This window comes from Corvus kubaryi, unplaced genomic scaffold (assembly GCF_017639235.1).
Source record: "Corvus kubaryi isolate FWS band 111438036 unplaced genomic scaffold, C.kubaryi_AGA036_p1.0 66, whole genome shotgun sequence".
Lineage (NCBI taxonomy): Eukaryota > Metazoa > Chordata > Aves > Passeriformes > Corvidae > Corvus > Corvus kubaryi.
Genome location: NW_024582054.1, coordinates 11,229,719 through 11,254,887, shown reverse-complemented (window position 1 = coordinate 11,254,887; position 25,169 = coordinate 11,229,719). Strand labels below are relative to the sequence as shown.

At 42.2% G+C, this 25,169-nt stretch overlaps 1 protein-coding gene across 1 annotated transcript in view; it reads left to right on the top strand.

Moving 5' to 3' along the window:
* Window positions 1-22,826, top strand: part of EGLN3 (egl-9 family hypoxia inducible factor 3) — a 28,982-nt gene extending 6,156 nt beyond the window's left edge. Inside the window, exons 2-5 of the mRNA XM_042047440.1 lie at window positions 15,092-15,211; window positions 17,071-17,207; window positions 17,898-17,971; window positions 19,093-22,826. Coding sequence (XP_041903374.1) covers window positions 15,092-15,211; window positions 17,071-17,207; window positions 17,898-17,971; window positions 19,093-19,130 — 369 coding nt within the window. The 3' untranslated portion in view covers window positions 19,131-22,826. The remainder of the gene's footprint in view (window positions 1-15,091; window positions 15,212-17,070; window positions 17,208-17,897; window positions 17,972-19,092) is intronic.
* The last annotated feature ends 2,343 nt before the right edge of the window (window positions 22,827-25,169 follow it).

The following is a 25,169-nucleotide window of genomic DNA, read 5'->3' as shown; positions in this document are numbered from 1 at the left end:
AACATGCTGCCTTCAGTGTGTGTTACACCAGAGCCTTTGGCAGTCAGGTGGCTTCTCTTGGTCCTCCTTTCCTGCTCTTGCCAGAGGAGAAGTCTGTATCCACCCAGTGACCTTTATCACACTGTGGATATCACAACAGGAGCCTGTCCATGTGCTTTACAGCCACAGTCCCAGAGGAAGGCAGAAGGTGATCAGTCCTATAACTGAAGGGAAATGTCAGTGCACTCAGGCAATGTAAAGATATGAATGGTCTGTTTATCCGGAGTTTGTGCATGTGTTAGTGACATCAGGGCAATTTTTTTTTTTTTTGTTTTCTGTAGTTTCACAGTCCAGCAGTTCTTCGTGAGTCTTGCTAGACTCTGGTGTTACGCAGTGGTGGCAAAGCAGTGAAGTTTTTCACAATCTCTCCTATACTGGTCATGCATTTTCTGCAGCAACTCCTTATTCATTGCCATGCCTGCTCTGGTAGCAGTCCTTGCTGGTACCATATCAGGTCTTAAAGCCAGGGAGTCGCAGAGGTTGCCTTATGGTGTGCTGGCCAATAGCCTGATCACTTGCAAGCCCTAAATAAGTATGTGCCTCTCAGTTTGCTTTTATATGAGGACTCATTGCTCCCTGAATGCTGGTGTAACTGTAATACAGGTGGCATTAAGGCCTCTGTGTATGGGGAGTGTTTGTCCTTTGGACTCCTGGGGGTGTGTGTGCTGCATTGCAAGGTGCAGTATCCTTGGGAAAGCACTGGGGAAATGACAAGATTCAGAGTTCAGTGCCCTGTCCTGCTGAACTTGTATTTTGGGAGGGAGGAGAGCTGGCCACAGAATCAATTGGGTTGGAAAAGACCTCTGAGATCACTGAGTCCACGCTATGACCGAACACCACCATGTCAACTAGACCATGGCACTGAGTGCCACATCCAGTCACCTCCAGGGATGGTGACTCCACCACCTCCCTGGGCAGCCCATTCCAATATCTAATCACCCTTTCTGTGAAGAATTTCTCCCTAATGATCCTTGCTATTAATATTTGTATGCCTTTTCCCAAGGGAATTGTTAATGAATAATTCAGTCCATTAGATACAGTTCATTGCTAATAGCAGTATATGTTAAAATGGACACTGACTCTCGTAACACTAATGCAGTGCAGGAGGTACACAGTAAAAGTGGCTTGTTTCTTTGCATTAAGGATTCTAGCTGTGTTAATCCCAGTGTCTTTATTTGATTTCATAGTAAACTCTTCTTTCTTTGACTTCCAAGTTTATCTGGATGGTGGTTCAATGTAATATGGACTTATTCTGCATGTTGCTTCCTGAGAAATTTGTGTGATTTATTACATGGAAGTATTTTCTCTATCATCTTCTATATTGCACAGATTTTTTTTTTACGGTTTTTTTCTTGAGGTGGTGGTGGTGGTGGTGTTCAACAGTACTTCAAGTCCTTCCCATAGGTGTGTGGAAGGGATAAGAGACGGAGAAGATAAAACCTCAATGATCCATTTAATTAGATGAATTTTGATGTTTGCTGAACAAACTTGATATACTTGGAAGAGATCAATACTTCTATCAAATGTTTCAAGATGACTCTTACTAAGACAAGGTACTTTTTTCTTTGAGGTATTCGCTTTTTCCTCCTCCCCTTGCAATTCGATTGACTTTTCCCGTTGTGTAACAGGCCAGGGGCAAGTGGTCCCTTGGCACCAGCAAGCCCCATAGCACTCATCCATCTTGCAGTGGATGGCTTGAGAGAGTGAGGAGGTCAGGAAGGGAAGCCTAGGAGTTAAGTGTTACTGGTTTTAGATCTGTGGAGAAGGAGGATGTGTGCATACCGGCTTGAGGGAATTTAAAGCCCTGGGTTGGATTTGTCATGACTGTAATCCTTCTGTCACAAAGCTGAAGACTGAAACAACATTGTTAGAAAGCTGCCAGCAACATGTCTCCCTCAGCTTCTGTGAAAAGGCTTTATTGGCAAGGTTTATTAGTAGAGGAGCTCTGGGGAAGAGGTGTTTTAGGAACTGCTTCTGGTACGTGTGCCTAGGGCCGATGGCTGCTGTGGTGGGCTCCAGGGTGAATAATTGATGCAGTGGTACAGAACTTGGTGGGGCTTGACAGACGATTTTCACTGATTCACAACACTACATAATAATTTGGTTTAGACCTTGTATTGCTTTGAAAAGAGATGACAGAGTTGGTCAGAAAAGCAAGAAGGTCTCTCTGTTCAGTCACTGAAGTAAGATCATGAAGGAGGCTCATGCCAAGTAAATCATCTATCTCCCACTGTTTAAACTATTCACAGGCACGTCATCCCGTCAGCACACCACTCGTGATCATTCCTGTGAGTGATTTGGAGAGAGCTGTAAGCCCTGTTTCCCCTCCATCACTCACACATATGCATCTACTATCTCTCAGTGACAGAAAGGAGCTTTTTCCCCTACAGCCATTTTTCTCTTGACGTTGTGCTTTGATAAGATTAGTAGGTGGATAAACTTAGTGCCAACATGCAAAGCACTTAGTAGAAAGCAGCTGATTAAACAACCTTCTCATTCCTCTGATTTTTCACAAATAAAGTAATGCAAGAGATTTTTACTGACCGTAGAGGTTCAATGGAGGCCTACTAAATGTTCGTGTTTAGCCACCCAGATAAAAATGAGTAGTGTAAATTACAGGACTACAGCATAGCACTCTATCTGTGTTGACTGGAAACAGAACAGTTTGTCCAAAGCTTTGCAGTTGGAAATGGCAGAGTAGCCATGTCTTTTGCCAAACATCAGGGAATTGCATCCTACTTTCTAGCAAAAAAAAGATAACCATTTTGAGTCTTGTATCTATATAGTTCATGTGGATCCTTTGGTCAAAATAAGTAGTCTGGTTTTTGTGCTTTCTTTCTGGACCTGAAAATCCAAACAAGATATATGTATATAAATGTCTGCATTTTTTTGTCTATAAGTCAAAATATAATTAATCATTGCTTATGTGTTCTTGCACTGTAATTTTTTTATACAAAGTGATAAGACAAATGCTTTTTAAATTTTGGCTCCAGTTCAGCAATTCACTTAACTTTTTCTTAAAGGCTCTTTCAGATCAACGGGACCTGAAACACATCTTCTGGTGCTTGGCTTATACTATGCTAGAATATGTTTAGAAAACTTCAGGAAAAGTTGCATTTCTTGTGCCATTGTATGGTCTTTGTAAAATTTTTTTCTTACATTTGAAATGCAGGTCATCTTGGGAGGCAGCAAGGAGCCTTACTTGATGAAATAGATAGTATGATAATAATAGTTATGATTTTTATTTGACCTTTGCAACTGACTGTCTTATGGCAAAGTTGTCTTAACACCATTAACAGTAGCAGTTATTCCAGTAATGCATACAGAGAGATGGGCAGTTCGTGGTGTGGAATGCCACAGTGAATGGGAAAAGCCTGGGGTGTGAGAACAGTGGGCTTTGTGGTGGTAGGGGTCAGCATGGAGCTTCCTGACTGCCTTGAGACTCCAGGGAGTGAAGAAAGCATCTTGCACAGCCCCTCACTGGACCGCGTGGGTAGAAAAAGTAGAGCGGAACCAGGTGAATTTGAGAGAGAAGATATTAAAGAAGTGGTGGAAGGGGGAACTGTCAATTAGTCCTCAACTTGCCTGTTCCTGGGTTGTTAACAGTCCTAGGGTGTTGTGCTTGCTGCTGAAGACTGTATGTGTAACTGCACCTTCCCCTTCTGATTTCCCACAGGAAATCTGGTAGAAGTGGCCTGAAAAGTGGAAAAAGGAGAAGCTTCACCATAAATGCTGTAACATGTCCTGCTGTTTGTTAAGACATATAAGCCATGTTGTATAAGTAGATGTGCACAAACAGGACAGAGTCTCCCAGAACGTGTTGATAACTCTGTTCTTTACAATATTCACCAATGTTTAGACCTAAGTAAATTAACTTGCCCTCTGTCATCTGTTGTATGGAGCACGTGCATGGTGTCTCTGAAGCAGGCCAACAGGAAGGGTCACTGCCTTGTTAACTGTTTTACAGACTTCCTCTTCATGAAGGAGTGGTGAGAGGATTTGTGAATGTTGCTCCTCATTGCCAGATTTGGTGTAATTCAACATTTCATGGTGGTCAAACACTGAAGTGTCAAAGATGTGCATTTTACCAAGATATTTGACTGCATAACTTGATGTTTAACTGATGACCTAAAGGCTCAGTGCAGTCTCACATTTGCACTGATAATTTCTTGGCAAGAGTAAAAATGTAGTTGATGTGGGTTTTTTGTTTGTTTCTTTACACTTGGATGTCTGCAACTGAAACAAATACATTTTTTTTTTCTTTGCTGGCACTTGGTTAAAAGCATGTTTCACTGCTTACCATCTGTAGAAGCTACTGCTGCTAGTTATAAGCTGTATTAGTGCAATGTTTTGGCTGCAGTTAGAAAAGGCACTGGTTGTGCCAATGGTGACCATAGCTGTGGGCAGACATAATACCTACTTGGCCCCCACACCTAAGTGGGCATATGTGACCCTATAGCTCTGCCTCCCCCTTGAGTATCTGTCCTGCCTTCCTTCTGTGTTTCCCACCACAGAGATGCATTTGTGCCCCATATCTCTAGCAAAGCCAGCTGCAGGACCTCCACCAAGTGGTTTCTTACCCCTGCTCTTACCACAGCCTGTCATGCCTATGCAATCACTATCTCTCATCTCCATCCCAGGAAAGAGACAGGGATGAGGGCTGCTTCCTCTGGCTGCCCAACCAGCTGGCATCCTGGGAGAGCAGCCCCTGTCCAGTCTCCAGCTTGGCTCAGCCTTGGTGGCTCTGAGTACATACTGCTCTTGTCACATTGGCTGCCAGAAGAAAGATTATGGAGAGGAAGAGGAAAAAGAAGGGAAATGAGCCAGAAAGACCACTCCAGGCTTTCTGCATCCTCAGGAAACATCCTGAACTCACACCAGAGAGACTGCCTCCCTTGCTCAACAGTTGCAGTGCTTCCTGCAAAAACTACTTCAGATGCCATAGAATATTATTGCTGTAAGACTCAGTCCTGAACTGGGCCTTGAGAAATCTCCTAAGGGCTGCTGCTTCAGTGAGTTCTGGTGGTGGGAATGACTGGGTAAGGCTCCAGGGGGGACTGCAGCAAAGCAGAGCAGCAGGTGTGAGCAGGCTGAAACCTGTCAGGCATGGCTATGTTCCTGTGCAGGGCCACTGCCCCAGCAGGAGAGTTGAAGGCCGTGTCAGTGGCCACAACACAGCTGGACTTTAGGTTGATCTCTTCTGTCAGGTGGTGGCAGCATAAATCCATGGGAGGCACTTGACCAGTGGAAAAAGGGAAGTGGGAATTCAGCAGCTGATGTTCAAATCCAGAATCTAATGTTGTCCACAGCTGGGTTAAGGAACAGACTTCCTTGTTCAGGAGTTGAGAGCTTTTGTGAATATCTTGAAGACCTGCAAACGTAAGGCTGGAAGTCAGTTTGTTGTGTGTGTGTTAAGAAAATTTGTTTTCTTTACCAACACATTTTATTGCCTAGCATTAGAACAGGTATACAGTTACATTATTACAAATTTGCCTTGAATCTGAATATTGTTTCACTTCCTGCAGAGAAAGATTGTGTGTCACTGAATACACATCTATCCACCTTAACTGAGAGATTGCACTGTTGTAAAGTGCATGTGTAGACAGAGCAGTACAACTTTATGTGCAGGCGAAGCCTTAGAGGTAAAGACTACATGTTATTGAACCATAGTAGAAATTATTTCTGGTAATTTTTTATAGATAATTTTAGTGGGTTTTACCCCTAAATATTCATTCACATGAAATCCTATGCAGGAATGCTCTTATCAAGGCAAGGTCCTCCATAAAGGTATGGCTGAGCAAAAGATGTGTGGGTAGTGAATGAGGCGGCTTCCTTCCAAAATTAACATAGGAGATAACTGGTCTCATCAATTAGCATTAATTTGGTGTTACTGCTGTGATAACAAGCACTTGAGAACATTGATCTCTCTGTTTATGCAGCGCAGTAATGTCTTAGCAGCCTCAGAAGCCCAGAGGGCTCTGATGGGGAGGACCCTTGAGGCATATTTGGGGTACCTGCCAAGTGTGACAGTGCTTCTCTGAACCCTGCATTCCTCTCTGGCAGTGGAGGGTATTTTTCACTGAGCCAAAAGGGACAAGGGAAAACATCTCCCCCGGTGTGGCTGCCTCTGGTGTGGTGGGATTATGTGGGGTCACAAGAGGTGTCCTGGGTGGTGGCCCCAAGGAAGGACTGTTCTTGGCAGCTGGGGCCTCCCGTCCCCTTGGCACACCTGCTTCAAGGTGGTGGCTCATCACCTCTGCCTGCCAGGATGTCCAGGGCTGCCCCCGGTGAGCTTGTGGGAAGTGTTTGAGGTGCTGCATACCAAATGTGAGCTGATAAAAGTCTTGTGGGTAGGGTTGCTCACTTGCCCTGGGCCCACAGGCTAAAAATAAATGGGTAATAATAAGAAAAGGATGTTGGCAGCTCAGGCAGCTCCAACACCAGCAAAAGTTTGCCTATTTTGCGGCTGTCTTTCCTGACCTTTATTAGCGCAACCGTAAGAGCATCAAAATATGCAGTTCTTGAAATGTTGCCAAAAAAAAAAAAAAAAAGGGGGTGTAATCCTCTGGGTGACTAGTAGCGGAACTGAAAAGGTCTGACGTGCTGATGAAGAATGAAAGGCTGGAATATTTCAGGAACTGTGAGATTATCTTTCTAGCCCACAGATGAGAAATGTTCCTCAGAGGATGTCTGTGCTGGTTACCAGGCTTTTATTCCCTGCTGAGAAACTGAACATACAGGGATGGTCCTTACAGATTCCCTTAATGAGCTTGTTCTTATTTATGAATTTGCCTTTCTGCGGGGGTGGTGCTTGTCACGGTGTCCCCCAGGGCTCATTACAGGGGATGCTTTCTCCATCTGCATCAATTGCTTGGGATGCTTTCTCATTACTGCAGCTTGGCCAGGTTTGTCTCTTTGGGGAGAGGAGAGGACTGAAAGGGTTTTCTGGGTGATGAAAGAGGGCTTCAGCAAAAGACAAAAATAATCCTAAATGTAATTAGACAGTTTTTTTTTTGTTTTTTTTTTTTTTTTTAAAGTGTGGGAGATAAGCGTGCGTGCCTGTGTGTGCAGCAGGAGGGAGAGACAGCCCAGTAAGAACGAGAGCCGAGAAGTGCCTTGAGCGCCTGTGTGCTCGCTGCATGTGTGGGTTTCCCCTCTTCCCTCCGCAGCCTCTCTCTGAAGTGCACTCTGGAGTAAAGTTCGCATTTGATCGCCGATCGCCTCACGCTCCGCACGTAGCACTGTCGTTAAGCCATCATCTCGCTGGCTCCGAGCCAGGGCTCCGAGGCGCAGAGGCGGGCGGTCTCTCTAAACTGAACAGCCTTTATTGATACATCGATGCACTGCGCATGTTTACAGCTGCTAATTGGAGACTTAATCTGAATATCCTTGACTGAACTAATTCACTGGCAATAGCCTTTTAAATTTCAGGTCCTGCCGTGATGGTATGCCTGCTCTTCACAGCACGCTAATCGCTTCTGGAGCAGTATTGCCGCTGTGTGCGTGCAAGGCGCAACGACCCGGTAACATCACAGACCAAAATCTAATTTTAGGTTAGACGAGGATGTCAAATAAAAATCTTACCTGATTTTGCATTTGCAGAAGATGAGGGAAGCACTTGAAGTACTGAAGGAAAGCGTTAATTGACTTGTGCACAAACATATGTAGATTAATTAAGCACACAAGAAAGGAGGTTAATTCTTTTAATTATTACAACAGGCAAAGATACTCACTGCAAGGGCAGTTGTGATGGTATGGCAGTTCCAGATTTGTTTCCTTAACTTTCAGTGTTCTGTTTTCTCCTTGCTGTGCCCAGAGGCTGAATACAGAGAATTTGGGTGGTGGTCTGAAAGCAGTGTTAGTTTACTTGGCTTTTTAAAAAATGTGAGCAGTGTAGACAATATACAGTGGTAGATGAATGTCTGGGACTCTTTTGCCCAGGAATCCACAAGTCAGATTTCTCTCCTTGGAAGCATGGAGAACTTCTTCCATGGTCAGATCCTTTCAGAGTTTCCTGAACTGCCCTTTGACTTCAGGATCCTGTAGGATCTCATGAAGTAGCCAGCAGTGGGGACAGCTCAACAGAACCCACTGCTGTCTCCAAAGGCTGGTCCGCAAATGCTCCCCATTCTCTTGACAGTTGCAGATGGTCACTGCCTACATGAGGCTCGGCTGTTTCCTGCCTTCCCATTTCACAGTGGCACTGTTCTGGCAGCCAGCTTGAACTTGAAGGGCATCCAGATTTATTTCTAAGTGTGTGTTCTGTTAAGAAAAATAAAAAAAAGTAGTCACAGGCTGAAACAGTCCTTCATATTAATAGGCCATGAAAAACTAAATTTTGTTGCCAATCATTAGGAAAGCTTCCTAAACCCCATCATAGATTCATTTAACAGGGAGCTCATTTTTAGAGCAGCATCAGTCTGTGATCTGGCTTCCTTACAGACACATTCCATAAGATTTGAAAGCTTATTATGGGCTCCTTGAGCTACAACTAGATAACATGCCAGTCATCAACAGCTGTGTGGCATGGAGATAATTCATGAACAGAGCTTTCATGGGTAGCTCTTTGTTTCTACCCTTAGTTCTTAGAAGAAATTTAACAAGCAGGAGCAGTTTTCCATCTTACAGTAATTAGAATATTATCAAGTAATAATGGATTTTTGGTTAGTAAGCAAAAATAAACCAGTGTCTTAGCATGTTTTTCCTGCAGATGAGAGAAAGTCATTCCCACCCTCAGGCTGTTCCTCAAAAATTATTTTTTAAAAAGTGCTTTTATGTACCTGCAAACAACAAGCAAGCTGCAATGGTGCATGCAAAAGATAAATAAAATAGAAAGGGAAAGATGAGTTTTCAGCTCATGGAATATCTGCATCTGATGATCAAACTTGCATGTAAGCAAGGAAAAGCAAGTGCCAGACCACCTGGCTAAAATGCTATACATGGAAACAGGATTTTTTTTGTACAGTTACAAAGTAACTGTTTGATTGAAGATTGATAAGCAAGTTATGGTGAGGCAATGAGGGACCAGTTTCTCATGCAATAGTATCACTGAAGCCCATTTCATGTGTTACTTGACTGAAGTGAGGTGAGTTTTGGAACTGGTGATTCCTTTTCCAACAGACACTAAGCTGATGTCTCTCATTTTCTGGTGTTTTAACATGACTTTGTTCCCTCTGTTCCTTCCCATCTCTATAGAGTATTAAATTAGATCAGTGTTCCCAGTTCATGCCTCAGTGTAGCAGTTGGGTATTTTAACTTTCATTAATTCAAACAAACTAATATTAAATAATGTTCATGAATATTTTATACTTAACCATTGTAAGATATGTGGCAGAAAACACTTGGGTGCAATTTGGTGCAGTAAGAAATTACTTAAGAAACACCCCATAGTGTTTGTATGTCAGTCAAGCCTCAGTTGAGAATCTCTTGTCTTTCATCATGAAGTGTCAGACTACTCATGTTCTTTTAATGTAGAGCATGCTGGGTGCCTTTCCCTTTTTGGATGTAAAGACTGTGCATATCTATGAACTAGAATCAGGTTGAGCACAATATGCATTCAGAGCTAGGACAATCGAGTGAACTCTGGTAGTCCTCATTTCCTAGAGGACTGGTCAAAAGTGATTTTTGTCTGCCCTCAAGTTCAGAACTGAGAACCTCATATTAGGCTGAAATTTGGGAAGTGTGCAGCCAAATAAAAATATATGTGAAAGCTGCAGTGGCTACAGCACTGTTAATTCTTATTAATACCTTGGTTTTCTAGACAACCATCATAGTGATATTGTAGATCAGCATTGTTTTGTGCTTGTATAGCACCTTTCAACTAACTTTACAAGTAATTTCTGAATTTAACTGCTTGATGTCCAAGCTGTACACAGAGATGATCTACAATAGGGATCAAAAGTAGCTGCTGTTCAGCAATATACCATATAAATCTGGTACAGAAAATGGAAAAGCATATTGTGGAGTCTTTAGCTTAATCTGCAAGGGTGGTTGGTGTTGGCAGGATTGAGTTACAAAGGTCGGGATTTTCTCTGCTGGTTGCAAAGATCATACTAATTCTGAGAGAAAAATACAGGATTAGTATGGGGTTACAATACCATCTATACAGTCTGCACTGGGAGTACACTAGGGCCCTGGCTTAGTGCTAGTGGGCACACAGAGCTTCTTCTGACCTGGTGTCACCACTGCTTCCTATTAAGCACTATTCCTTTCCACTTACAAGCATCTTCTAACTGAGATATTTTCTGAAATGCTTTGTTCCAAGTATCAGGTTGCTCTAGCACTGCTTATTTTGTGAATCATGTCTCACAGCATGATCCTGGCCATCAGCTAAGAGAATTTGTTTTTCTCCTTGCTAGAAGCACTGGGAGGCAGGGAGGAATCCTCTCAATGGAACAGTTGTTTTTTATCTGCCTTCACGTTGCTAGTGTCTTGCAGTTTGACTTGCAGATTTCTCTGGCTGACTTGACTGTAATACTTAGACTAAATGATAGATAACTTATTTTTGCAAGCTTCTGTGCAGTATGGAATTTACTGATGATTCCTGGGTCCTTATTAAAGCTGGTAATTGCTGCTTGTTTATCTTGCGGTTGATTTGCACCCTCTTGGGAAAGCTAACATCCCTGAAAATAACAGGACAAACTTTAGTCTTGATGATTTGCTTTTCATTTTCCAAGTTTCGTAGGGTTTAATTTATGACTATTGACTAGACTACCAGAGCATTGGTCTTCCTGTGGTGGTGTGTATATGTGACTCCAAAGACATGCATCTGGATATCAGTTTTTAACTAGTCAGTTGTTGTGTAAGACAAACTCTTCTTTTTAACTTAGAAAAGGGGAGTGTTGCAGAAATATTCTGAGTGCTTACATTGGGAAGTTAAGCCAACCAGCAGCCATTGTAATTGATTTTATTGAAAAAGAAGAAGAAAGTTAGGTACATTCCTGCTCATTACTGCCTGCTATAGTTAGTTTGATTAGTTTAGGTTTGGAGTTGGTTAATGAAGGGAGGAGTGCTTTCAAAAACGGAGTGTGCTCTCCTGGACACAATAGACAAAAGTATAGGAAACATTTTTTACTAACACTCCACGTGCACACCTGGTAAATGGTTTGATTATTGTTATCGAGCCTCTGGCTTTTGTAGCTAGACCGTGCACTAAACTGGCAAATACCAGTGTTCACAAATTACTTAAATTAAGTCTGGGTCATGCATCTCATCTCCTGTTTCTTGTTTGCTTTAAATGAATCCAAAAGTACTGCTAACAGCTGGAATCCCTGCTGAGGCCAGCTTGATCTGCTCTGGAGCTGCTCCAGCCAGTGCTCTGATAAAGCTTGATATCGTTTCAACAGTCTCTAGGAGGACCAGAATGATTTCCCTTCATTGTTTAAGATTTCATTCAAATATTCGCTGTGCCAGGAAAAAGGATATTTCACTTCTGCTTTTCTTCTTTTGTTGCTGCTACTAGAAAACTTTTTTCTTTTTGCCTTTCTGAAAGTTAAGCTATAGTATGGCCAGTGCTTTAGGATTCTGTGGGAATTGTTCCACTTAGTCTCCAGGGACTGAGTGTTTCAGTTGCAAAAGATGCACCTCTAAATAAATAAATTATGCATCAATGTTGGAGGCAAAGCACGTGTTCTGCTAAGAGAACACATTACGTGGGGGAGGCCAGGGAAAAACTCTGGCCTTTTGCCCAGATTTCCATAGTAAATAAAGCACCTAAATCCCTTTAAGGATCTGCCCTTCAGTCTGTTCAGTAGCTTTTTTTTTGTGGCATTAAAAATAGTAGTAATATTGGATTAATTTTTAGGCAGTTCAGTAATCTTGGGAGTAATATCTACTCTCCAAAGAGAGACTTAAGGCTGCCATAATTTTGTGTTGTACATTGACTTAAAAACAAAGTTGTATTCCTGTCATGCATCATCACTCTGGTATGGTTGGCAGAGCTCTGCCGAGCTGGGCCTCACTGGTGTGGTAGGTGCCCATGCCCTTGGCAGCAGCTGTACTGCACCCTCTCCCCAGCACAGCCCTCCTCCCTGCCCGACTGTCAGAATCGCTGCCCCCTCTCCTTTTCACTCTCAGCTCTCAGGATATGTTGGGTTTGCAGGGCAAGGTTTTGGTAGCTGGGAGGCTACCAGGGTTGGTTTTGTGAGAAGCTGCCAGAAGCTTCCCCAACAGGGCCAATGCCAGCCAGCTACAAGATGGACCCACTGCTGGCCAAGTAGAGAACTTGGGAGTGAAGTTGAGCCTGGGAAGAAGGGAGAGGTAGGGGGAAGGTATCTTAAGGTCTGGTTTTATTTTTCATTATCCTACTCTGATTTGATTGCCAATAAATTAAACTAGTTTCTCCAGGTTTATCTGTTCTGCTTGTGACAGTAACTGGTGAGTGATCTCTCCCTATCCTTATCAACCCATGATCCTTTTGGTACATTTTCTTTCCCCTGCTCAGTTGAGGAGGGGAGTGATGGAGTGGCTTCAGGGGCACCAGGGTCATGTTTCCCAGTGTATGAGGATCCCATTTTGCAAAAGGTTACTATTTTAACTGTTAGACTTAATGTAGCTCACTGCACGTGGGATGGGTGAAGGTGCACCTGCATGAGGTGCTGTGCTAGCAACCTGGATGGGGGGGGGATGCATGTGGTGGGTTATCCTCACCAGTGAGGGCACAGCTCCCTCAGACCATTTTTACATTGCAGATACAGCTGACTTGTGGTTTCCACCAGACTTACACCCTTAACAAACTTGTTTCAAGCACTATGCTGTAGGCTGGCCCTTACTGCTATTACCAGGCTGACAGTGAAATGTAGAGCAGCTCTGGAGCCATTTGTAATAGCAGAATGACAGCAGAGCAGACAGGATCTACAGAAACGCATCTACCTAACTGCCAGGTGTGATGATTATACGTGGAATTAAAAGTACTTGCTTCTGTTTAGCATAATCTCCTGACCCTGCAGGCCACTAGTCTCTGGCCTGAGGTGTGGAGAGTGGGCCCTGATGACTTACTGCTGCCTGCAGGTACTGTTCTGGTGCTTGCTGTGAGGAGCAGAGTTAATTCATACATGGCTGACTCCTGTGGATAGATTTTGGTCTTGGTAGCAGAGGGTTCAAGGGATCCACTGCGCTGGCTGGCAGTAGCTTCTGTGCTGGTGTTTGTTGGCACAGGAAAATTTCCTTGGTGGTTAAACCAGCATGTGCTATACTGTACCTGGTCATTTCCCATGAGAACAGCATGGCTTTGGCGTGTGGTTGGAATAAAAAACCAAGACTTCTGAGGTTCCTAGATAAAAATTTCAATTGCTCTTAGTAAAGGCTATACTGTCAATCTCCAATTAATTACATTATCTACTCTGTGTGTCAGATCGTTGAGGCAGGTCATACAAATAATGCACAATCATATCCTCATTCTGTGGGGCAGGCATTTCAGATACTGTTATATCCGAAGTTAGGATTTTATGGTTTGAATGGATGGAAAACTAGATGAGTAAAAGACTGATTGGATGGTTGGACTTGGAGGGTCGTGGTCAATCAGACATACTATACCTGGAGGCTGCTACCAAATGGAGCACCACAGGGAGCTGTCATGGGACCTGTCGTGTTAAACACCTTTATTTATCAGTAGCCTGAAGCAGATGGCAGAGTACACTCTCTGCAGCTGTGCAGAAGACACCAAACTGAGGGGGACCAGTTGATTCCTGTGAGGGCAAGGCTGCCACCAGAAGGAACCCAGAGTGACTGGGAAAACAGGCCAACAGGAACTGTATGAAGTTAAACATGGGCAAATCCCTCTCCTGCCCCTGGGAAGGAAGAGCCCCTTGCAGAAGTACAGGCTGGGGGCTGCCAGCAGCTCTGCTCCCCAGGGGAGCCTGAGAACCCCCAGGTCATCCTGGTGGACAGTGAACTGAACATGAGCCTATGGTGCGCTTCCTGCACAACTTAGTTATGGGAGCACAGCATATAGACTGAGGAGTGATTATTGCTCTCTCCTCATCTTTGCAGAAACCACATCTGAGCACTATCTGCAGTTTTCCAGCTGAATTTAGTCCATCATTTCCCATCACTCTTGCTGGTAATACTGGCAAGCAATCTGGAGATATCAGAGGAGTGGGAACAAGACTTCTATTGCAACAGCTTTAGTGGTGATTGGTATCGCTACTAAGTAGCCCCAGTAGTGAAGAGTGACTGAGACAAAGATCTAGTACCCTACCAGCAGTCACACCTGCTCTTCCCTGCATTCTGCTTAGGCTGCGAATCATGTCAACTAAGTTTAATATGTTTTTTCTGTAAAAAAACTTTTAAGACCTGTTGATTGTCATGTGGTTTGGAGTAATTCATGTTAGGCTTATCTCATCAATCAAGGTGAAATTTAAACCGTGAATTAAGCGATTATATCAGCAAGTCTGAAGATGATCAAAGAGAGAAGTATGCGCTGAAGGCTGTTTGGTTAGTTCTGTGGCTCAGTCCATGAAAGCAAACATGCACTGCCCTGTGCAAACACAGCACAAAGGGGTTTTTGCAGACTTTGCTCTATGGACTTATACCCATACCTCCTGGGGACCCTCACTTTGAGTGGGACATAGGGGTGTATATGACAACAACTGGAAGAAATGATTAGTGGAGGATAGTGGTAGTAAAGCATGACATTGGGATTGCTTTCTACTTTCATTATGACTGGAAAATCAGTTTTGCAATGACTGCTTATCTGTAGAAACCCAAGCAAATTTCAACTGAAACTGCCTCAAAGTCACGTAGCTTGTAAATGACAACAAACATGTACCATACATACTAGTGCCTTAGTTTAATTATTTTTTTTCCTTTTATTTTAGTATATATATAGTGAATTATGAAGGGTATTTGTTTTCCAGTTTGGAATTTCACACTGGCTGACCTGTCCTGTGAAAAAAGCTTGTGCAAAGATACCTTCAGGTGGTATCTGCTTTACGTTTTGGATTGATCATCTGAAAAATACTGAGCCAAACTGGTGGTGGGAGGATGTTTAGCAAATTAAAACTGAAGGTAGGCATCTTGTAGAATTAATTATTTTACAATCTGTATCTTTCAGGCTATGGTTGCTTGCTATCCTGGAAATGGAACTGGGTATGTTCGTCATGTGGACAATCCAAACGGTGACGGGCGCTGCATTACCTGTATTTATTATCTGAATAAGAATTGGGACTCCAAGGTGAGTAAGCCATGGGGTTAAACAGAGTGGAAAAACTGCTTTGGAAGCATAGCTTTGGAGTTGTCTGTTGTTTCTGTGAACTCTGATGAACTTCTGAACTGCTGGTCCATTCTACATCTCTTCTTTTTTTTTTTTTCTGGATGTTTTTGGCAATCCTCTGGAAGAAAGAATCTGAACTGTTTCCTTATCATCCTCTCTCCCATCCTACACACATACTGTTTTGTTGCTGTAGAATAAAGCTATAAGCACTAGGCTGCATGCTCTTAACACTTTGTTTAGAGGAAACAGCAGAAAAAGAAAATCAATTCACTACAGAGTAAGTGGATTCTGGGAGCAGAGTAAAATGACAGCCCGAATTTGTGACTTTATCATTCTTGATACTTCAGGCTAACCTACAGAAGATATTCAGGCAGTTCCCTTTTCTTATTTAGGAAGCAATGGGGCTTAGTGAGGGGAGCAAACACATGGCTTGATTCCACCACTGGGTCTCTTGACAGGATGGAGCTCTTGTTTCTGCCTATATTACTATAAGGCAGTTAAGTCAGCCTTGAATATGCCATACCTTTAAATTAGAAACAAAAGAAGGGTTTGTGAAATTCCAGGATGTCTCTTTGTAAGTCTGTTGTTGTAATGCAGCACAAACCATTCACAGGGGTTATCTATTGAAAATTGTCCAGTGTTTTTTGCTTCTCTCACCTCTTTCTAGGCCAATATGCTCTTTAAGCACATGTAAATACTATGAACCCCCATAAGTGAGTTCAGATATAGAGGCAATGCCATTGAAAAATGCAGTGTTGCAGAAAAGCACTCCCTTTACAGAGAGTATGATGGTGAAACATCTCAATGTAATTAAATGAAGGAGGAGGTGTGGGAGGAAATGCAAATATCCAATTTATTTTGTGCATTGCACCTTTATCCAAATAGTGAGGAGGCACCCAAGTGAGCACTAAGAAAAGCTAACTGAAATCCAGGACACTGATGGAGTTTATTATGTAGATGTGATGGTGATTTTATGTAAGCGTGTGCTGAAGGAGATGCAATATAAGAGTATACTCATGCTGGGCTTTGAAAGCAACCACGTGGCTTTAAACCTGACCTGATAGCTTCTCACTGAGGTCTGCATGTGGCATGGAGGTACCACGTCAGGTCAGTGGTGCATTGGCAGCATCTTCCCTGCATTCTATGGTGCAGCATAAAAGTCTCCAAAGAACCCTCTAACAGCAGCAGGAGGAGGCAGGCTTCACCTTCATCTTTTAAAATTTCTAGAATGTGTGCAGATCGCAAGACCTTTTCCCTGAAACTTGTGGCACATGGAAAGACAGAAATTATATGGTAGAGAAACCAGGCTGTGTTATAATTAGGGAAAATAGTGACTGGGAGTTATATTTGAGAAGTTTTACAAATCTAAAAATAGAACAGACTTCACTCTTCCCAAGGTGTAAAAGTTAATTCCTAAATGATCAGATGCAGGTTCTGGAATAGCATAAGCAGCATCTAACAGTTGTTGTAGCCTGATCTCAGACTGGTCAGGTGGAGCAGCTCTGTGGTATTCACTGGTTCTAGAGATGTGACTGGAAGCTCAGAAGTTTCCCAGTGTTTGCTGTGGGGCTGGTGTTACCTTTATCTTGGTTCATTTACTTTAGACAGAAGCTTATGCCGAAGCATTACAAACTGTTTGGGAAAATCAAAGTGGCCAAGAGACACAGTAAGGTTTTCCAATGTTGTCACATAGCTGTCATGTTCATCATTAGATGTTTATTCCCCATTTGTTAGGTGTTGAGAAGGGAGAAACAGGTCACTTTTCACATGAATGTGTGGCTGTTTATATGTGCAAAAAGCAGTCTTTCCTTTTCTTTCAGCTGCATGGTGGGATTCTTCGAATATTCCCAGAAGGAAAGTCCTATGTAGCAGATGTTGAGCCGATTTTTGACCGACTACTTTTTTTTTGGTCAGATCGAAGGAACCCACATGAAGTCCAGCCTTCTTATGCAACCAGGTAAGTAGCATATTTGGTATTGGCATTTGGCTAGGAAAAAACCCAAAGCATCTCTTCTACCAGTATTTGTATCCAAAATTATGGCCATCGTGTTTAAATACATGTGCATAAAAAATAGACAGATTCTGAGTGAATTTTCTGGTTTTGAGTCACTGGGAATTCTCTCATTAAATAGGGAGATGCAAGCTTGAATGATACATTTCCTTGTGTCATGAAAAAAAAGGCCCTTAACCATTGACAGGAGAAATCTTCCAAACTGGGCATAGCTATTTAGCTGGGAGGTGCTGGGTTATTCTTTTGCCCTTGTAGCACTATAGGGATTGTTGGGACTACCATCTGTCAGCAGGCTGTGAAAAGCTGATGTGATGCAGGGCAGCCCCCAAGCTGCCTACAGGCGCCCCAGAACAGAAAAACATGCAAAGGTCTGGAAGCTACTCCTGCCCTCTGTTACCAGGGGCTGTGCTCTCTTTTGTGCCTTCAGCAGAAATTCTCACCTATATTTCTGACTTGTTAAAATACACACTAAAATGCTGTCTGTGTTTGCCTATAAAGACGTGTCATTTTCATCCGATTTTTTTTTTTAGTCTACTAATCCAGTTTTGTTTTTTGCTTTCTTCATGAGCATAAAACTTCAGTGCTCTATTTTAATATCAAAAGTGGAAACAAATGCAAGGTTTCTTTCTTTTGTAGATATGCCATGACTGTGTGGTATTTTGATGCCGAAGAAAGAGCAGAAGCCAAAAAGAAGTTCAGGAACTTAACCGGTATGATTTTTTTATAAATGTTCACCAGAAAGAATTTAATGCATTTTGATATTTCCAAAGTCAGAGACAGACCAGGAGTGATTCTGTAGCTACAAGCATATTTAATGCATTTTTGGAAAGCTTTTTCACCTCTAATTGTCAGTCAGTTATTTTATGCAAAATGGAGAAGTTGTGACAGAAGATACAGGCCTGGTCCTAGAATCCCTGATGAACAAAATGAGGAAAATGGGACAGACAGTTTCTGATTTGAGTCCCAAATGACTGAGATTTTTTTCCTACCCTGGATGGCTACTCCAGTCACAGGGAGTCAGCTCTTCTTTTGTTACTTGGGAGGTATATTTTGCCTTCTCCAAACCTTTGTGTAGCACAGAGTCATGAGACTTTCACAGACAGTTTAATAGTTGTGTTCTCTAAATGTTCTGGATGAATATGGTCTGTCTTCTACATTAATGAAGGGCAGAAGCCCACAAAGAGGTGACCCAGCTTTCTAATGGCAGCCACACTGCCTGCTACTGTAGTAATGGCATACGAGTCGCAGACTGAGTTTTCCAGATGTGTTCCAACACCCTACCCGGGACCATGACCAAAGGTTTGCTGTTCAGAGCAGTTTAAGGTCTGGTCTTCAGGGTCTGTCTCAGGCAGCTCCTCAAAATACAGTGTGGAGAGCACTTGTCTTTTAAAATGTATGTAGCTGGGCAAAGTTGTAATTAGTCAAATGATTTTCAGAACAAACTGTTGTCATCTCTGTAGCTTGTATGCGAAGCAAATACTGGTTTCACCCTTAAAGAGGATCATGAAAAAGGGGCCAAGAGGCGGTGGGGGAAAGTATCACTGATCTGGGGTCTCAAAATTTACTGGGGCTACTTAAGTATTGCATGAGTCATCTTCAATTTCAGCATGACAAATGTACAAGATCTTTGTGTGATTGTCCTTGTTAACATGCTGTGGTATCATATAGCAGTTCAGTTCAGTCCACATAGTGGATTCATGCCATGATTCTGAAATGGAAAGTGTTGTCCATTGAAAACAAACCAACGTTTTTCTGTTTCTGAGTGTTCAGATGAATATAGTCAGAACCTCCTAGTTTAACCACTTCTTGCTTTTTCTTCTTTTTGATGTAGATGCAAGGAAGAGAGAAGCACCTCTTAATGAAGACTAATCAACTGTTCATGAACTCTGTGTGAGGAAATAAGATCCCAAAGATGACTTCCATTTCCAGTAAATAAGGGCAAATCATTTTTATGCACAAGAGTGCACTGGTTGTGTCTAGCATGTGCAGCTTATGCTGATGGTACTTAAGGCAGCCTCCTGTCATGCTGCATCTAGTAGAAGAAAGACGAAAGACTTATTTGCTCTTTACCTTTTGCTGGAAAAAATAACCAGGGTTTAAAAAAAAAAAGAGTATCACTAAGCCTAGTGGTAGTGGCTCAGCCAACTGGCTTTTGATCACTCTTGTAACTAAGATAATGGTCATTGGAACTAGTGGTAAAAACCTGAGTCTTATTTGCACTTTAAATTCTAGTTCAATGGGAAGAAGCTTTGCAAGTTTAAAATCGGTGGCAGACTGCTAATGGGCACAGAGGGATATCGGACATGGGAAATTAAATTGGATATTTGGAGAGTGTCATTTTACGGTCTGTCCCAAATGGACTTGTTCATGTACTGTTCATCATTTTGCTGTGCAGAACATTGGTTCAACTCTTCAATAACATGACTTCCCAGATTTTTGTCTACACAATCATTGCTTTTTCTGGATTTTGTTTGCTTTTCAAGAGGCACATTCTAGCTGTGCAGTTGTACTGCCCTTTCTGTCCCAGGACTGAGGGGACAGTAGTTATGTATCTGTTCACAACTTTATAAAACCATTGTTTTTCCGTTTTGAGCAGGATGGGTTGTATGTTTTTTATTTTCACAGTTTGGTAAAGCAGCTGTTTTCTCCCAAAAGTCTGGTAAACTTGGAAGGCTTATGGCACACAATGCATTGACCCTTAAGGCCAGTGATATGTAGAGAAGTGTTTGCTTTGTGACTTCTCCATCTGCTATGTTCTGTGTGACATAGATATGAATCTGAAAGGAAAAGATATGTCTGGCAGTCTGACAAATATATGATAAATAATGGGTAACTTAGACTTGATTTTTATGCTGCATATTCTTAGTGAACACACTTGTTTAATTTTGCATGCATATGTAATTTGAATGAAACTGCAATTCCGTTTCAATTGATCTGTTATGCCAGGTAACTACTACTGCTGTGCCCAAGCTGTGAGATCAGAGTTATTCAATGGCAAAGCACACTTTTTTTTCTCCATTATTTTTTTAAACTTACTGGACTCAATGAGTAACAGGTGACCTATCTCCAATCTGTCTAAACTTTTACAACCAGCACTTACTGTGCAGTTCAGAATAGCTCTTAATGAAGCTGGGAGCTAGCAGTGGATGCATTTATCACTCACACTAACTGTTCTCAACCTAATACACTCGCATTCATTTTTATCTCATGTTGCCAGTGTGTATGTCAGACCCTATTAAATGTTGCAAATAGATGCTCCCTTCAGTGTCCCATATTTTCCTGTGCCACCTGCCCATGCTGGTGAAGGTGGTCTGTCCGAGCTGCCCTGCTCCACTTCCCCACACTGTGCTGGCTTGCCATGCTGTGATGGGGCTGCATTTGAGCTAGGGAATGGAAAAGTAGTGTGCAATGGCAACTATTAAATGTCAGTGACAGAAAGGTAATAGCTGCCCAGGACAGAAAAGAAATACCTTTCATGACATAAAAAATGATAATAGAAAATGGAGTATTTTTTAAAACAGTTTTGTATCTTAAAGAAAAAAGAAATGCTGAGCATCCTTCAGCCTGCCCATGAATGCTGAATGTAAATACAGTAGTGCTAAGACACCCCTTATTCTCTCTGGCTTCTCCCAGGGATCCAGCTATGGTCTTATAGGCCTGACGACTGTGCACCTTAAGAGAGGAATATGAGGGAACATGTGTGACAAATGTATTCTTCCAGCTCAAGACTAGGAAAAGACAAATAATATGATAAATGTCCTTTAATGTTAGGAAAAACATTATTCTACTACAGTTACTTTTAAGTAACACACCAGAGACTTGAAGGAAACTTAGTGATAACTTGGAATTCTCATTCTGAAATGTCCATGTGGGATGCAAAAGAGTTCGGGCTGTTCCTTGAGAGTGAGAGGTAACTGTTTGAAATGTGAGAGGTGTTGGAAAAGAGGGCCCGCAGGATTACTGTTTAGCAAAGGTGATGGAATACTGCCTGTTGTATTACTGTGCAAAGTTGATACTGGCGCATAAATTTGAAACTCCTACATGATTTTAAAAGGAGGAAAACCAGATAAAACAGAGCAGAGCAAATATTGCTTTGCCTCTAGAAACTGTAACCTTGAAAATGAACTAGGAAGCATTGTTAGTACGCATCTTACTGGAGCCTGGAACAGTGGAAAAGCGATGTGGTGGAAGGGAAAAAGCTTTGTCTAAGGGCTGAAAGAGGAAGGTACTTCAGTTATCACTGTTGCTACCACCAGATTACTGCAGTGGTCAGCAACACGTGTGGTGGATGGAGCATGGAGCAGAATAGTTGCATTTATAAAGTACATATTTTCATTTTTAGCCAATATCTTCCTCATCTATATTATATATATAGAAGACAGAGCAATTATTCTGTGGCAGAGAGTGTTGTCTTTTTTTGCACTTGATTAAGTGTTAATAAAGTTGAGGGCTTGGGATCTTGAAACCAATTCCTCAGTCCTCTGTTTCAGATCTCTACTCTGTTTCCAGTGGGATGATCTCCTTGAAGAAGCTGTAGTTTAGCTGGGGATGGGCTGTGGGGGGTGTTGGTCATGTAGGAATACACAGGTGTGGTGTTTCCTACATAGATTTCTCTTGCCTGTCTCGAGAATTGTTGCAAACTTCTCTGTAAGAGCGAAATTATCTGTGTGAGGGAAGCAGGCTGCTACCGTAGGGAGGGTATTTCAAAGAGGCTTTTTCCTTGTGTTTTGTCTTCATAGCAAACTGTTTGAATCAAATGGCTAAACAGCACTTGTCAGCCAGTTGTGAAAAGGAGTGCTTTCTCTGAGTCATTTAACTTTGAATCCTCCAAAAATTCTGGGTTTTTTTCACCTTTAGATAATGTGCCTTCATCATTCATATCTGTGAAGATGTTTCATGCTGCACGTGCATGTCATGCAAGTTTTTGATGGCTCTTTAAAAAACATGGTTGCCTTTTCAATTGTGCGGGGAAAAATGTGCAGAGCCACTAAGCTGCAATTTTCAACAGGAGGTTTTTGTTGTGCAGGGAGGAAAAAAGGCCAGGAGACAATGCTGAAAATCAAGAGACTATTTTTATTTTTAAACCTGTGACCACTGGCCTTTTGAGCAAAGTAGCCTCTAATAAATCTTTTTCTCTAGATTTCTTCTGGTTCTATGAAGAATGACTTCTACAAAACAGTGTCTAAAAAGATCCACTCTTTTTTTTCCCCTTCTATTTTTAAACCGTTTTAGTCCTTTGTGTTTTTTAAAATGTTGGAATATATGTATTTCTTGTTGTTGCAAAATAGCTGGCTCTAACACCACTTGCATCTAGAAGATAGTGTGTTTATTTGCAGGCAAATGACTAGTTCTCCTTTGACTGTGATGTACTCCCATCAGATATCTGAGAGTGAGTTATGACTACATCTTCTCTTGTCAGGTTGTATGCTGGTCAACAATGCTGGCACTTTGCATTGGATTCATGTAAAAAACCCCTAGTAGTATTTTACCACACATCACATTTTGTGTTCCTGTTACTATTAAAAAAAGTGTAGCAGGAGTCAATAAACACTGGGTCATGTTAAACATTGTCCTGTGCAAATCTCTTCAGTATTGTGTCTTACTGTGGCCAGGGGTGCAATGGGAGGGTGCAATGCCATGCAGCTGCATGTAGGGTGACATTGAAATCTGTATCCATGACTGTCTTCTGCTGTTGGAGAGACCTTTTTTTATTGCCCTTGGCTTGGCACATTTCTTTGGTCACTTCCTACTATTTTGAAGTTATTTACCTTGCTAGTGACCCTCTTCTTGAAATGCCTATTTGTTTTCACACTCCTGTTGAACCAGATAACATTCTCATGATTCAATTGTTGTCTGATAAGTTTTATTTTTAACAGTGTTCACATCCTCCCCCTGCTACTTTTTCAGTCTGAATCCCACAGTTTTCTCCTGTGGCTGTGTGGGAGACTTCTTCTCACTCCCACTAACAGTGCAGTTGAATAAAAGCCAGGTCATTTTCACTCATTTGGTAGAGCTGTGAACTTTCTGATTCCTTTGCAATGTTATGAATAGTGAGAATTTCCCTTTTCCTATTTAAAACATGGTTTCTATCATGGATGGCTTGGATTTGACTTACGGTGTTTTTTTGTTAAAGAGGAAAGAGATGTCTAAATAATTTGCCATTTATTTAAGCATTTCTTTTAGACTGAAGAGTTCTTAGAGCATGTGGAGAAAACCTATGGAAAGCAGAGGGGTTTCTCTTCTGAGCATGCTCCTCAAAGAGTAAAGGTTTGTAGGGACAACTTGAGAAGAAGTTGGCCGTTGGCCATCCAGCTGCCAAGGACTTTGAACTCTGACTAAACTTTCTCTAAGCAAATATATTTGCAGTAATTGTTATCTTATAGCTATTTAGGGGTTTCTTTCCTCCCCCACCTACCCAAAGGGATATGGCTAAATATATTTGCACTGACAATTCTCATGACTCTTGAGAATGCATCTGATATCAGAAGCTGCACTGAAAATTGCAAAGTAGCATGACAGTGGAAGAGAGGTTAGTAAAAATTGATTCCCCTTTCCCACATAATGTTGTCTCTATGGAGTACTTCCACTTCAGAGAGCTGGTTAAAACTCCCATCCTCTTCCACTAAGCACAGATAGAGCTTTTTGTCTGTCTTTTGGAAAGCAGGGATAATTTCATCTACATGTGTGCTTATTTTAAACAAAGCTGGAGATGCTAAATAAACTGTGCTGGGTGAACTGCAGTCAACAGCAGTTCTTACGTGGTGGCAAACACAGTCAGTGCCAGCATGCCCAGTGCTGCTTTGCTGGGCACCCACAATCCTTCTGCTAGAGAGGAGGAAGTTTGTGATCCCTGATCTTGGCCAACACTCTGGGTGCTGATTTGACAGGAGGGGAATCAGGAGCGTAACTGGCTCTTAAAAGCCTGCTGTGTGTGGGGCTGGTAAGAAGCACAGAAAGAAAAACCCTGTAGTCCAAACAAGTAGAGCTCTGAAAATCACTTGTGGTTACATGAGTTCACAGCTCCCATCAGGCTGCTGGGCAGAGGGAGCAGAGCAGAGAAGTTGCTTTTGAAGCCAGGCCCAAGTTATCCCCAAGAAGTATGTCTGAGCACGCACCATGGGAGCCCATGCAGAGTCTGGTCACTCCTGCTGTTCAGGCTGGGTTATCCCTTCCCTGGCAGAGAAGGTCGAGCTGTTAGAGTGGATGAGAGACAATGCTTACTGTCATTGTCCCCTCTTGCTGAACCAAGAAGTTGATCAGCTTCCTAAAAGGGACTTGGTATTCCCTGCAGCACCCAGAGGTTGTCTGTCAGGGACATGGTGCTGGTACACCTTGTGCCTGGGAAAGGTCTGGTTAGAACATAATCCTGGGGGCTGGATGCAGCATGCAGTGCCAGCTTTTAATTTACTAAACACTGTATTTCATGCCAGCTTTGACACTTGTCCCACCTGTACAGTGGTTCAGTGGATGACCTGTGTTCATCGCTGTGATACACGGTAACACACCACCACATGCTCTAAGGAGAAAATGTCTGCTGTTAAGTGGTACCAGGAACTTCTTTTATAAGAAGAAAAAAAATCAAGGAAGAAAGAAAAAAAGACATCTGACAGACATTTAATAGTCAAAGGAAGCGTCTTAACAGACAAGCTTGGCTGTCTTCAGAGAGTTTTCAAAAGCATACTGCAAACCCTTCTGTTTCAAAGCTTATGCTCCTTTATCTATGGGAAGCTAAACACTGGATAATTCTTTAATTAGTTCCCAACAAGATGTTTTTCTCTGTAGCCAAGGCTTGCTACAGGATAATTATGTCTTTAGTTTAAAAACAAGTGTCAATACAGAAAGTTGTTTTGATTTCTGTTTCTTCAAATGTTTTATTTTGCATTCTTCTTAGCTTCCACTCTCTTCATA